Source organism: Diadema antillarum, unplaced genomic scaffold (assembly GCF_040938485.1).
Source record: "Diadema antillarum isolate AM-2024a unplaced genomic scaffold, OU_Dant_1.0 scf00000065, whole genome shotgun sequence".
Lineage (NCBI taxonomy): Eukaryota > Metazoa > Echinodermata > Echinoidea > Diadematoida > Diadematidae > Diadema > Diadema antillarum.
This window is the reverse complement of record NW_027270954.1, coordinates 1,124,266-1,136,750: the sequence shown is the minus strand read 5'-3', so window position 1 is coordinate 1,136,750 and position 12,485 is coordinate 1,124,266. Positions and strand designations below refer to the sequence as shown.

At 41.3% G+C, this 12,485-nt stretch overlaps 1 protein-coding gene across 1 annotated transcript in view; it reads right to left on the bottom strand.

Annotated features, from left to right (window-relative positions):
- The window catches only part of LOC139716423 (uncharacterized), a 119,615-nt gene extending 107,374 nt beyond the window's left edge, over nucleotides 1–12,241 (bottom strand). The window contains exon 1 of the mRNA XM_071627968.1: nucleotides 12,059–12,241. Coding sequence (XP_071484069.1) covers nucleotides 12,059–12,122 — 64 coding nt within the window. The 5' untranslated portion in view covers nucleotides 12,123–12,241. The remainder of the gene's footprint in view (nucleotides 1–12,058) is intronic.
- Nucleotides 12,242–12,485: the final 244 nt, after the last annotated feature.

Genomic DNA, 12,485 nt, shown 5'->3' with positions numbered 1-12,485 from the left:
TACTGCCAGTAATTGTCTGCAGTTGCGCCCGATGCGGCCCCCCCTTAATTTTCAAAGCGAAAAAAATATAGCTTCAAACGGCAGTTTTTCTACTGTAAAATGTCAAAAATTTTAAGCTCGCTCTCTTCGCTCGCTCGCATTGAATCGTTATGCAATTCACCTGATGTTGCTGCCAGTAATTGCCAGCAGTTGCGCCCGGTGGCATGCGCTCCACCCCCCCTTAATTTCCAAAGCGAAAAAAATATGGCTAGGAACGGCAGTTTTTGGACTGTAAAATGTAAAATTTTCAAGCTCGCTCGCATTTAATCGTTATGCAATTCACCTGATGTTGCTGCCAGTAATTGCCAGCAGTTCCGCCCTGTGCGCCCCCTCCCTTAATTTCCAAAGCGAAAAAATATGGCTAAGAACGGCAGTTTTGGGACTGTAAAATGTAAAATTTCCAAGCTCGCTCGCATTTAATCTTTATGCAATTCCCCTGATGTTACTGCCAGTAATTGTCTGCAGCAGTTGCGCCCGGTGCGCGCCCCTTAATTTCCAAAGCGAAAAAAATATAGCTACAAACGGCAATTTTTCTACTGTAAAATGTCAAAATTTTCAAGCTCGCTCTCTTCGCTCGCTCGCATTGAATCGTTATTCAATCCACCTGATGTTGCTGCCAGTGCCAGTAATTGCCAGCAGTTGCGCTCGGTGGCATGCGCTCCCCCTCTTAATTTCCAAAGCGAAAAAATATGGCTAAGAACGGCAGTTTTTGGACTGTAAAATGTAAAATTTTCAAGCTCGCTCTGTTCGCTCGCTCGCATTTAATCGTTATGCAATTCACCTGATGTTGCTGCTAGTAATTGCCAGCAGTTCCGCCCGGTGCGCCCCCTCCCTTGATTTCCAAAGCGAAAAAATATGGCTTAGAACGGCAGCTTTTGGACTGTAAAATGTAAAAATTTTCAAGCTCGCTCGCATTTAATCGTTATGCAATTCACCTGATGTTGCTGCAAGTAATTGCCAGCAGTTCCGCCCGGTGCGCCCCCTCACTTTATTTCCAAAGCGAAAATATATACCAACAAACGGCAGGGTTTTTTTTTAAACTGTAAAATGTCAACATATTCAAGCTCGCTCGCTCCGCTCGCTCGCATTTAATTGTTATGCCTTTCTCCTGATGTTGCTGCCAGTAATTGCCGGCAGCTGCGCCCGGTGCGCCCTCCCCCCTTTATTTCCAAAGCGAAAATATATAGCTCCAAATGGTAGTTTTTTTACTGTAAAAGATGAAATCCTAGCTACGCCGGTGCCCTTTCCCCGCTTGGTTTCCCTCAACAACAGTAAAAGTCTAGGGATTGAGAGCTTCCTACATATTCCAAATGTCTGTCCAAAAAAAAAAAAAATCTCGTTACATTAGGGTCAAAATGCACCCCCCTTGAAAAAAAGCTGGTGACGCCCCTGCGCTTGTTTTCGTCGGCTGCGTTTATCAACTTTCCCCTGTTTAAACGGCTTTACAAAGCCCTTTCCAAAGCCCTTTAGAAACGGCTTTCAAAACAGTCGCGTTTATCAACTCATCGCGAACAACTTTTATTCGCACATCCCCGTGTCTGTACTATTAATTTGCCGCTTGTTATCTGAGAAGGGACGGCGAAAAGCAATTACCATCATGAAGACATATCTTCCTCTGAGAGTAGGAGTTATGATGCAATGCCACATGAATCAGTTGTCTTCCTATCTGTGAGGCAGCTCCAGTTTAGCACATACTTCAAATATTTCTGAGTGGCGGCATGAGACATGGGATCAAAGGGAATGAGACTGCTGCTACTCCATTTCTCAAACCTCCTTGGTGAGAGGTACACCTCCCTGTCCCTAGCATATGCGTGCATTATACGCACAGCTGTATGTATACACGTGTGTACACGTACTCGTGTGCACTTTAATAATAATGATAATAATAATAATAATAATGATAATAATAGTAATAATGATAATAATAATAATAATAACTATTTCTTATTGAGCGCTTTTACAGGACCTGATCAAAGCGCTGTACATATATCAACAACCAACATTCACACAGTATAAGATCAACATAATTACAATTGAAACAGTTCAGTCTTGAGCCACGTTACGTGGCCCGCGTCTTTTCAGAAACCGGAAACGCATGTAACCGCAGCAGGGCGACCTACAAAGCCGTTTCAAAACAGCTTTGCATTTGTCAACTTCAAAAGGCTTTTACAAACAGGTGTCTGAAAACCTGTTTAGGAAACCCGTTTGGAAAGTCACAAATTTGCGGCTTTCGAAAAGGCTTTCCGAAAGGCTTTCCGAAAGGGTGCGTTTAATTATCAACTCTCCCTTCTCGGCAGAAACAGGTTATCCAAACAGCTTTCAAGGAATTTTCACGAGTTGATAAACGTAAAGCTGTTTTGAAAGCATTGTAATTCCATCACAATACCGCTTGCTTCACCTGTGTATAATCTATGCATGCCTTCTTCTTTTGTTCCACTTCCTTGAGCCCCAACTCATACATTTTTATGGTGACCCTGACATGTCATCCTTGTTCATTGGAATTTGTTATAAATTTCGAAAATATTCTTATTCCTCATCCCAATTATCATAAATTCTGAAACTCTGTCCGATAAAAATCCAAGCTCGAGATATTTTTCGTGATCGCAAATTTCATTTCCTATTCACATCAGCCCGAAGAGAATTAGCCCGAATTTTTTTCGAGCTAATTCGACAGCTGAGCATGCGCAAACAGTGTTGGGTATACCATAGAGCGCACGTTTTCGGGTCACACACGCTAGGCATGATGGGATGCATCGCGCTAATTTCTTGAGGCGATTTCACATTATCAAACAGCGCGCTAGTTCGCTATGTTACCCGCTATTTCAGAAATTTCCCGAGTTGGACTCGAGAAATTTTTCTCTATCAGAGCGATACAATTAGCGCGCTAATTTGTGTTCACATTATCAAATAGCGCGCTATTTCGTGATCGGGTTAATTTCCCAAGTCAGAAAATAGCGCGCTATTTCGAAACATCGGGCTGATGTGAAAACGCCTACTGTGATTCAAATGTAAAAATCTGAAAATAACCCGGAGGTCTCCTTCATTATCAGAAGTATTCAAGATATGCTGAGTCGCGGGGAAGATGCATTCCAATGTCTTTTGTTAAACATTTCAGTGCATGAATTACCTCTTTTAAGCTGTGTTCAGACGAAGGCAATTTTGGTCGGAGTAACTTCGGATGGGTCGGAGGAAGCTTGGTCGGAGGAAGGTCGGAGGAAAGGTCGGAGTAGTGCCCGTCTGAACAAGGTCGTGGTAACTTCCTCCGGTCGGGGGAATTTACCACGACCTCTTCCTTCACAAGATACTCCTGAGTTTTCATAGGAGTATCTTGCTACCCGATTAGCCGGTCGGAGTAAATTGCCCGCGCGGACAAGCCCTCGGAGTATTTATGACCTTTACGACCTTCCGGAGTCAAATCGCAATGTTGACATTTTGCGAGTACACAACGTGCGCGTGTAGTGCAATTCGTAAGGGTGGGATTTCACGGAGCACGCGAACGATTTGCGAAGGATGCGAATTACAAAATCCAGCATTCGGAAACGTTTTTCTCCGAATGTGTTCCGACAATGAAGCCGAAAACTATTCTTACGCAATTTGTGCGAAGTTCCCACGACGTATGTGCGAATGTCGTGTGTATCATTGCTAAAGTACAGCGTGTTACGTACACGAAGAACACGCGACGGAAATGCGAACAACGAAAAATTTTCAATAATCATGGGATATAATGTACCCAAGGAGAGGTGGAAGCTGTCTTGAGTTGATTTTTTTTTCTTTCCTCTATTTCTCCTTTCTTTTCCTCTCATTTTTCTATCGTGTGCTTGCCTACATTTTCTTTTTCCTGGGACCTATCTCCACTAGTAAAGCATTTGATTTTTTTTTTGCAGTTCCTCCAACACATAATCTCTATAGTTCAAATGAAATTTTGCATACTTTAGATTAATATTAAGTGTATTCTGCGATTTTTTTTTTGTATATCAAACATTTATTTTTTTTGCTAGTCTTTAATTTCTTTTGTTACTGTAGTTGTTAATAATTGTTTGATGTTAAGATGTATGCTACGATTTTTATTTGTTTTATTTATAGGTCATACATCCCCCAAACGTGCGCTAAACGCTCGCGAGAATGTCTCAAAAGGTACGCGAACAGTTTGCAATTGCGTCGTAAAATGATCGGAAAAACTTCGCAGATTTCGCGTAACATACGCGAGACAGTCTCCAAAGTTTCGGAGTCTGTTTGGGGTTTCACGAACATTTTGCGAACATCGCGCGTGTCTTGCGAAGGTCTTGCGCATATGACGAGGCTTTAAAGACATTTTCGAGAACAATTCACGAGCAAATTACGGCCAAGTGTGCGGAAAAGGTTCGCAAAAAATTTCAAACTTTTTTGAAATTCACGCCGAAGTAAAAACGACATTCACGAACATCTGACGACGCTTCCGAACCCTCACGTTCGTTTGGCGATCTTTTGCAGACTAAAATACGAATGCTGGATTTTGCCATTCGCGTCCTTCGCAAATCGTTCGCGTGCTCCGTGAAATCCCACCCTTACCTAGTCGATCCCGACGAAAAGCTAGCGCTCAGAAATTCTCATCAACAAGAATGGAGAAGACAAATGCCGCTGATAAAAAACAATCGTATGGTCGACGTGCGCGGCGCTACCACTTCCGAAAGTTACACCGACCCTCTACGGTGATCCCAGCGAAGGCCGTGGTAAATTGGTCGGAGTTTCTTCCCACGACCGTCGTGTGGACACAGGGTCGTGGTGAAATAAGTATCAATTTGAATTTTAATTGCTGTCCCCCAAAAATTTACTCCGACTTGGAATAGGTGTGAACATGGCTATAGAAAAGAAGGGGAATTATATTATCGTCAGCAGCTGTCAGTAACAAGTCTAGGGAATGCGTACTTTTCATTAAAAAGACATTTAATTCCTTAGAATTCTCTTCAAAAATTTCTTTCACAATTTTCTAATTAGAAACACTACTGCATTCATTAATCCAAATGCATATTTTGGTTTCATTTCCATAAAGAAGCGTTTGAGGTAACCAAATGAAACTTGGCGTATTTATGTATGAGTGGAAGAAACTGTTATGGTTATCAACTTTTGGTGCATGCGCTCAGGGTCACTGTTTTCTCTATACTATTATATCTATATCTCGGAAATGGTGATTCGAGCTATTTTCAGGAAGCATTATACGTGCACTGCCTGATGATACTTCTCTTTGAAAGTTTTTGGTGAAGGGCCAAAAGTCCGTCTGGAATACTAGAATGATACTATTTAATGCTGAAATTACAATATTATTTTTCTATACCTTGGAAATGACTCTATGTATTCACGTAACTAAATTTGGCATACACGTGCGTTACCGCACAATGATATTGCAGGGAAAAATTGTGGTCATATGGTTAAAGGTCAAGTGAAAAGGCTAAAAATCTACTAGATTTACTACATTTTGAAAATGGTTAAAAGTACTGTGAAAATTGGAATTACCAGATCATGATTACTTGAGATTTGTAAAATTTTGGCTAGGGGTCATTGGTCTTTTTTAGTGGGTCCCTCCACTTTTCGAATTTTGTATATTGTTTACTTCCCTCTGATTATTTGAGTTTAATGGCAATGTATAATTATCATAAAGTTCTACAAGAGTACAAAGTGCGCTCTTTTCATCTTGTATAATTTTACGCACTTTATTTTCAGTAACCAAAAAAGTGATGTCTTTAAATTTTTTTCTAGAAAAAAATTAGATAGAAATTCAAATTGAACTGAATTTAAAGGTCACGGGTCAAAGATTTAGTGCAAATGCTCAAATTCCTGAATTATTGATCTCTGAAACAATTTTGCTATCCACATGAAACTTGACCACTCAACACGATTTTGGGTTTGCCTCATCAAACTCTCAAAGTATACCAGTCTCTTGCCAAACATGTCACATTATCAATATGTACTAGGAACTGGTACCAATGACCTATAGGGAGAATGCTGTAATCTTTCGGATGCATGGACCAGTCACCACAGCGACATTCTATTTTATTTTTCCTGTGTTTCTTGCTTTCTTTCATGAATCCTTCGAGACCAGCTGTGCCAATCAGAGGCTTCATACCTGTTCTTAATTTTTTTTAAGCAATTACTAATGGGTCATTTCTATATCAAATTTGTCGATAAATCACACTCTTAAAACATCCGAGTCAGAAGTGACCCGGAGCTTGGTCCGTTGGGGTCACACACCGTTCCGGGTCAGAAATGACAAGGAATGGGGTCAGATATGACCACATTCAGAGTCATGAATTGGGTCAGGGTGACCCCATTCGGACCAAATCCCAAGTCATTTTTGATCCGGAACGGTGTGTGACCCCAGGGGCGTCACCAGCTTTTTTTCAAGGGGGGTGCGTTTTGACCCTAATGTAACGAGATTTTTTTTTTTTTTTTCCGACAGACATTTGGAATATAAGAAGCTCTCAATCCCTAGACTTTTACTATTTTTGAGGGAAACCAAGCGGGGAAAGGGCACCGGCGTAGCTAGGATTTATCTTGGGGGGGGGGGGGGGGCGTTAGTATGCGAGGGAGCGAGCAAGGGGGGAGAGGGTGTGGAAGTGCCTGTTGCCCCCCCCCCTCCCACGGTGAGAACTTTTTGCATTTTGATGTTGTAGATGGTGCAATTTGATGCAGGCTTTTTGCGTGTTTTTATCGACTTGAAACAGTCCCACTTGTTTAAGGTAGCAGTACATTTTGATGGAATTTGTTGTTGAACAATGTGCCTATAAACTATATAATTTCAATAAACTTCTTGTATTGATTCTTACACTGATGTCATGAACGCGACCGAGCCCGAGCAAGCGGAGAGAGCGAGGGGGGATTTGATGCATGTTTTGCTTGTTTTATCGACTTGAAACAGTAAAGTAAAGCAGTATATTTTGATGTAGATTATATCGAACAATTTGCCTATAAAATAGTAACATCCAAATAAATTTCCTGTTTTAATATTTACACTGAATATCATGAACGCGGCCAAGCAAGAGCGAGAGGAGTGAGCGAGGGGGGGGGGGGGGGAGGATGTGGGAGGGAGTGTCCCGGCCCCTCCCACGGTGAGCACTTTTTGCATTTTGATGTTGTAAATGGTGCAATTTGATGCAGGTATTTTATGTGTTTTATCGACTTGAAACAGTCCCACTTGTGGTGTCAGTACATTTTGAAGTAAATTGTTATTGAACAATTTGCCTATAAATGGTATAATTTAAATAAACTTCTAGTAATATATTCTTACACTGATGTCATGAACGCTACCGAGCCCGGACAAGCGGAACGAGCAAGGGGGGAGGTTGTGGGAGGGGGCCCAAGTTGTCCCCCTATAAATTGATTATGGAATGACGGTGTGAAACGACAAATTACTGGCAGCATATCGGAAGAATGGCTTAACGATTACATGCGAGCGAGCGGAGCGAGCGAGCTTTAAAATTCTGACATTTTACAGTCCCAAAACTGCCGTTTGTAGCCTTTTTTTTTTTTTTTTTTTTTTTTTTTGCTTTGGAAATTAAGGGGGGGGGGGGGGCGCGCACCGGGCGCAACTGCTGGCAATTACTGGCAGCAACATCAGGTGAATGGCATAACGATTAAATGCGAGTAAGCGAAGAGAGCGAGCTCGAAAATTTTGACATTTTACAGTAAAACAACTACCATTTGGAGCTATATTTTTTCGCTTTGGAAATAAAGGGGGAGGGCGCACCGGGCGCACCGGGCGCAACTGCCGGCAATTACTGGCAGCAACATCAGGAGAAAGGCATAACAAAATGCGAGCGAGCGGAGCGAGCGAGCTTGAATATTTTGACATTTTTACAGTAACCAAAAAAAAAAAAAAAACCCTGCCGTTTGTTGCTCTATTTTTTCTCTTTGGAATTTAAGGGGGCGCATCGGGAGAGAGCGAGCTTGAAAATTTTGACATTTTACAGTAGAAAAACTGCCGTTTGTAGCTATATTTTTTCGCTTTGGAAATCAAGGGGGGGGGGGGGCGCACCGGGCGCAACTGCAGACAATTACTGGCAGTAACATCAGGGGAATTGCATAAAGATTAAATGCGAGCGAGCTTGAAAATTTTGACATTTTTAAGTCCCCAAACTTTCGTTTGAAGCTATATTTTTTTTTGCTTTCGAAATTAAGGGGGGCGCACCGGGCGCAACTGCTGGCAATTACTGGCAGCAATATCAGGAGATTTTAAATGCGAGCGAGCGGAGCGAGCGAGCTTGAAAATTGTGACATTTTACATTCCCCAAACTGCCGTTTGTAGCTATATATATATATATATATATATATATATTTTTTTTTTTATTTTTTTTTTTTGCAGTAAGGGGGGGGGGGGGGGGGGGGGGGCCGCACCGGGTGGAAATGCCGGCAATTACTGGCAGCAACTTCAGGAGAATGGCATTACACTCGAGTTGAATTGAATTGAATAACTGAAACTGCACCGGTCTTACACTCGAGACACAGTTCCAGCATATTTATTTTCATATTTCACTTGAGATATACATTTCATCGAAATACACTAAAAAGAATACAAACCAAGCAAGATACAAAATATGTTATAAATCGGGTCATGGACAGAAAGTGTGTCAGCGTATATAATGTACATAAAACAATTCTCTATAACTTGTGAAATATGACGGAACCGCAAAAGCAAAGCTTGTAAACGCAGGTTCCAAGAAAATATACCAGTGTAAATTTGATATGCATTCAATGGAGATAGGACACAAAGTAATGACATTACGACTAACTGCCAGCGAGCGGAGCGAGCGAGCTTGAAAATTTTGACATTTCATAGTCCGGTGCGCCCCTCCCCCTGGATCCGCCACTAGTAGTCAAGGGTGTCGGTTTATGTTCATGACTGGGGGAGGTATGACCAGCGAGGTGGCGTCGAAGTGACCAAGCATGGGAAGGATGTCCAAAATCTATCTAAATATAGTAAACACTGTATATAAAATACACTGGTACTAGTAGATAATAATGTATAAAATCAGTGCTGCCAGAACCAGGGGTGCGAATTGTTTTTGCCTACGATTTTTTTTTTTTTTTTTTTTTTTTTTTTTTTTTTTTTTTTTAGGGTCTGAAGGGGGGTGCGTTCGCACCCAACGCACCCCCCTTGGTGACGCCCATGGACCCCAACGGACCCAGTTCCGGGTCAGTTCTGACCCGGATTTTTTTAGAGTGCATTATTGACATATCTCTCTGAAGTGTATTATTTTCTTTCTCTGTTGTATCTTTTTGTGAAGCCAAGCCAAATCATTTTTTTTTTCTATTTGATATGATGCCAAAGCAATTAATGCAAGCAAACAAGCCAATTCAATAATCATCAGTGTGTGTGCGTGTGTGTTTGTGTGTGCTAAAGAAAATGGCAAGGATAGATACTATGGTATGGAACATCTTGTTGGTCGTTAGTCCTCGAAGATTTAAATGGGTTGAAGAAGATTGGAAGGCCTATAAGTTTGGCCCAGGCCCGCGTATTAGCAAGTGGCGACCTTTCGTAAAAACCTTATTGTAAACCACTTGTTCTTATTTCCCTTTCTTTCTAGTTATGCCTGTCTTTAGTTTGATTTCCTGCCTGTTCCTTCCTTGTCTTCGTTCTTGTCCTTGTCATAGTAGTTTCTTTCTGTTTTGCCTGATGTCACGGTATCAACATTTTTATTCATGGAGTCCTTGACGGATCCTGTGGTGCCCTCATCTCCCAGAGTAATTCACAAAATTTACAAGCTATGCTTTTCTTTTGATTTCCTCCTTTCCAAAATTATCATAGGCCTACAGTTAAAAAGGAAATTGTTTTTGTTTCCTTGTTTAGGCCCATTTTCATCGAAAAATAAAGATTATTTTACTACTGTATCCTTGTTTTGTTAAAGCTTGTGATTCAAAATTCCTTACAATATTCTGTACTCATGTAAGCGTCATGCATATATTACTTCGTATTACTTTATCTATTATGGAAATAAAAATCATTTGAATTAAAATTTGATGCTCTTACAAGACAACTCAATAGATCCCTATGATTAATGCATATCAAGGCCAAATCGTAATTGATGATGATCATTGCTCACTCGCGATTACGCTCTTAATGTGTCCATGGAGGTGGGATGAGCTAGTTGTCACCAGAAGTGATGAAATGAACTGAGTGGAGACAGAAATCACGATAATGCCAAAAAGGACCAGATCGTTGTAATCCGTGAATCAAAAAATTCGTCGCACATGGGCCGAATATCGCATTATCGCACGCGAGCTCATCACTATTCCATCGTGCTGGTGTGCACGGCGAGCTTTTGATCTATACTGTGCTGCTAGGCTTGTGTTTTCAGACTAAAAGCTTCGCAATACTATCGCGTAAAACACGCGAACATTTGTAAATTTGCACAGTTTTTTCGGGAAAGCTGTACCCGATGCTTCGTAAACAATAGGGGTCAAATTCTGAAACGCTCCTCCCGACTCTTCGGACATTAGGACCCTACGAAAGGTTGTGCAACGCGACCAACTGCCGCGAACGCGATCAGCCGATGGAACAAAGTAAGCCTCTTCACCCATCTCATGACAGCCGGGGGCATTTCATGAAGATTTTGTCTCATGACAAAGTTGTCGGACAAATTTGTTCTCAGGCAATTGGATGCATGGATTGCAGTATCTTGTAACAGCTTGTCAGAAATATATCCGCCCAAATCGCTTCATGAAATGCCCCCCCCCCCCAGATGAAGTTTTTCAGGCTCCGCCTCCAACTTCGTGAGCGGTTGCAAAAAACGATAAAACATATAGCCCACAGAATTATCAAAGGTCTATTTTATAATTAAGATTCACATCTTTGAGTATCCTTCGAGGGCCATAAATAGAGTGGTGTTGCACTGTCCCGAAATTTATACAGGATAGCAACAATACGGAATTTTCACGGCTACACAAGGAATATGTCACCGCTCTCAAAATTGCTGTTGGAGCCTGAGAACATCCACCGGCGGTCATACGATAGCAAAAGATGCCCTCAAGAATGACCTGATGTATATTAAATACGATAAGAGCCAATGTGAACTTTTCTGACATCATGATTAATTATGTAGGCCTACATCTTTGCTCAATATCGGGACAGTGTGACGCCTGCATAGACATGATAGAGTTTATTACGTATACGACACCCATTAATATGAGGAAATCCCAACTGCCTTTTGTACACTGAGAATGTAACACGATAAGGGATAATATCCCTCATATATTATATAGGTTATTATGAATGGACGTAGGCATACATGTAGTACATGTACATGTATGTATTGACAGCCAATAGGCTAAATAACGCGAGGAATAGGAGTTTATTCGTTATTATTGCTATACAAAAATTGCCAACATCTGTAAGATGAATATATATGACACATAGGTCATTGTCTGGTAGATTGTAAACTGTGGGGTTTGTTTAATTACAAAAGTATGTAAAATGGATATACCTTTACATTCTATAAAAGGGGGTCCTTAATTCGTTTGAAAATTGACAAGAAGTGCACCCTTGATCTTGCCCACTCTGTCTCTCATCCTCATGAAGGACATGAGTGCAACTAAATATTTGTTCTTTTTCCCGTTTCCTATCATGTTGTAGAATATTTTTGACATATATATCAATAGGGTACATGCAGTAAAAAGTAGAAGACATTAGTATTGAAAAACAGGTAAAATGCTATCACACTGGTCTAAAGTAGAAACATAGATATAACCTTCCCAGCTTTAGTTCATTTCTCGACAAAACATTTATATATCACTTCCTCCATAACAGAGAATAAGATAAGTAGAAAAATTGAAGAATGAAAAAACTATACAATAGTTGAATGAGGAACCTTATAGTATTTATACAATGTGATGAAAACTGAAGTGGTCGAAATAAAGTATAACATTGCGCAAAGTGCGAAAAAATGGGGGGGGGGGGGGCCACACGCTATGAATAAGCTTGATGGGTTCTCAGGACGCTGGTTTGTGCCGATATCATCGTAACCATAACTAGTTTAATATCAATACGTACCAGTTTGGTGAATACCTAGACCAAGGACGCACAGAGAGACGATGATGAGTTTGAAGTTCCTCATCTTCGCTGGACTGTGGATACAGAAGACGCTTCAGATCTGTAAAAGTTGGCGGATAGAACCGTGACAAGATGCAAGCCAAAGAACATGAAGAAAACGACTTCTCCTTCAGGTCCCTCTCTTCGAAGGGAACGGAGTCTGCATCTGATTTGCGCTCATGAAAGTGATCGTCTACATCTTCAGGCAAACGTGTGCAGCACGCGCAAAATCGCTACCTGTGCACGTTATGCTGTTGGTGCGTGCGGCCAAACGGTTATACATGAAGTATTCAGAGGGGTCGCCGAGCCGGGGTCCCCCCCCCCCCCTCTCTCTCTCTCTCTCTTTCAAATACACAACAAAACTGAATTTCTTTCCGTCAAAGTGGGA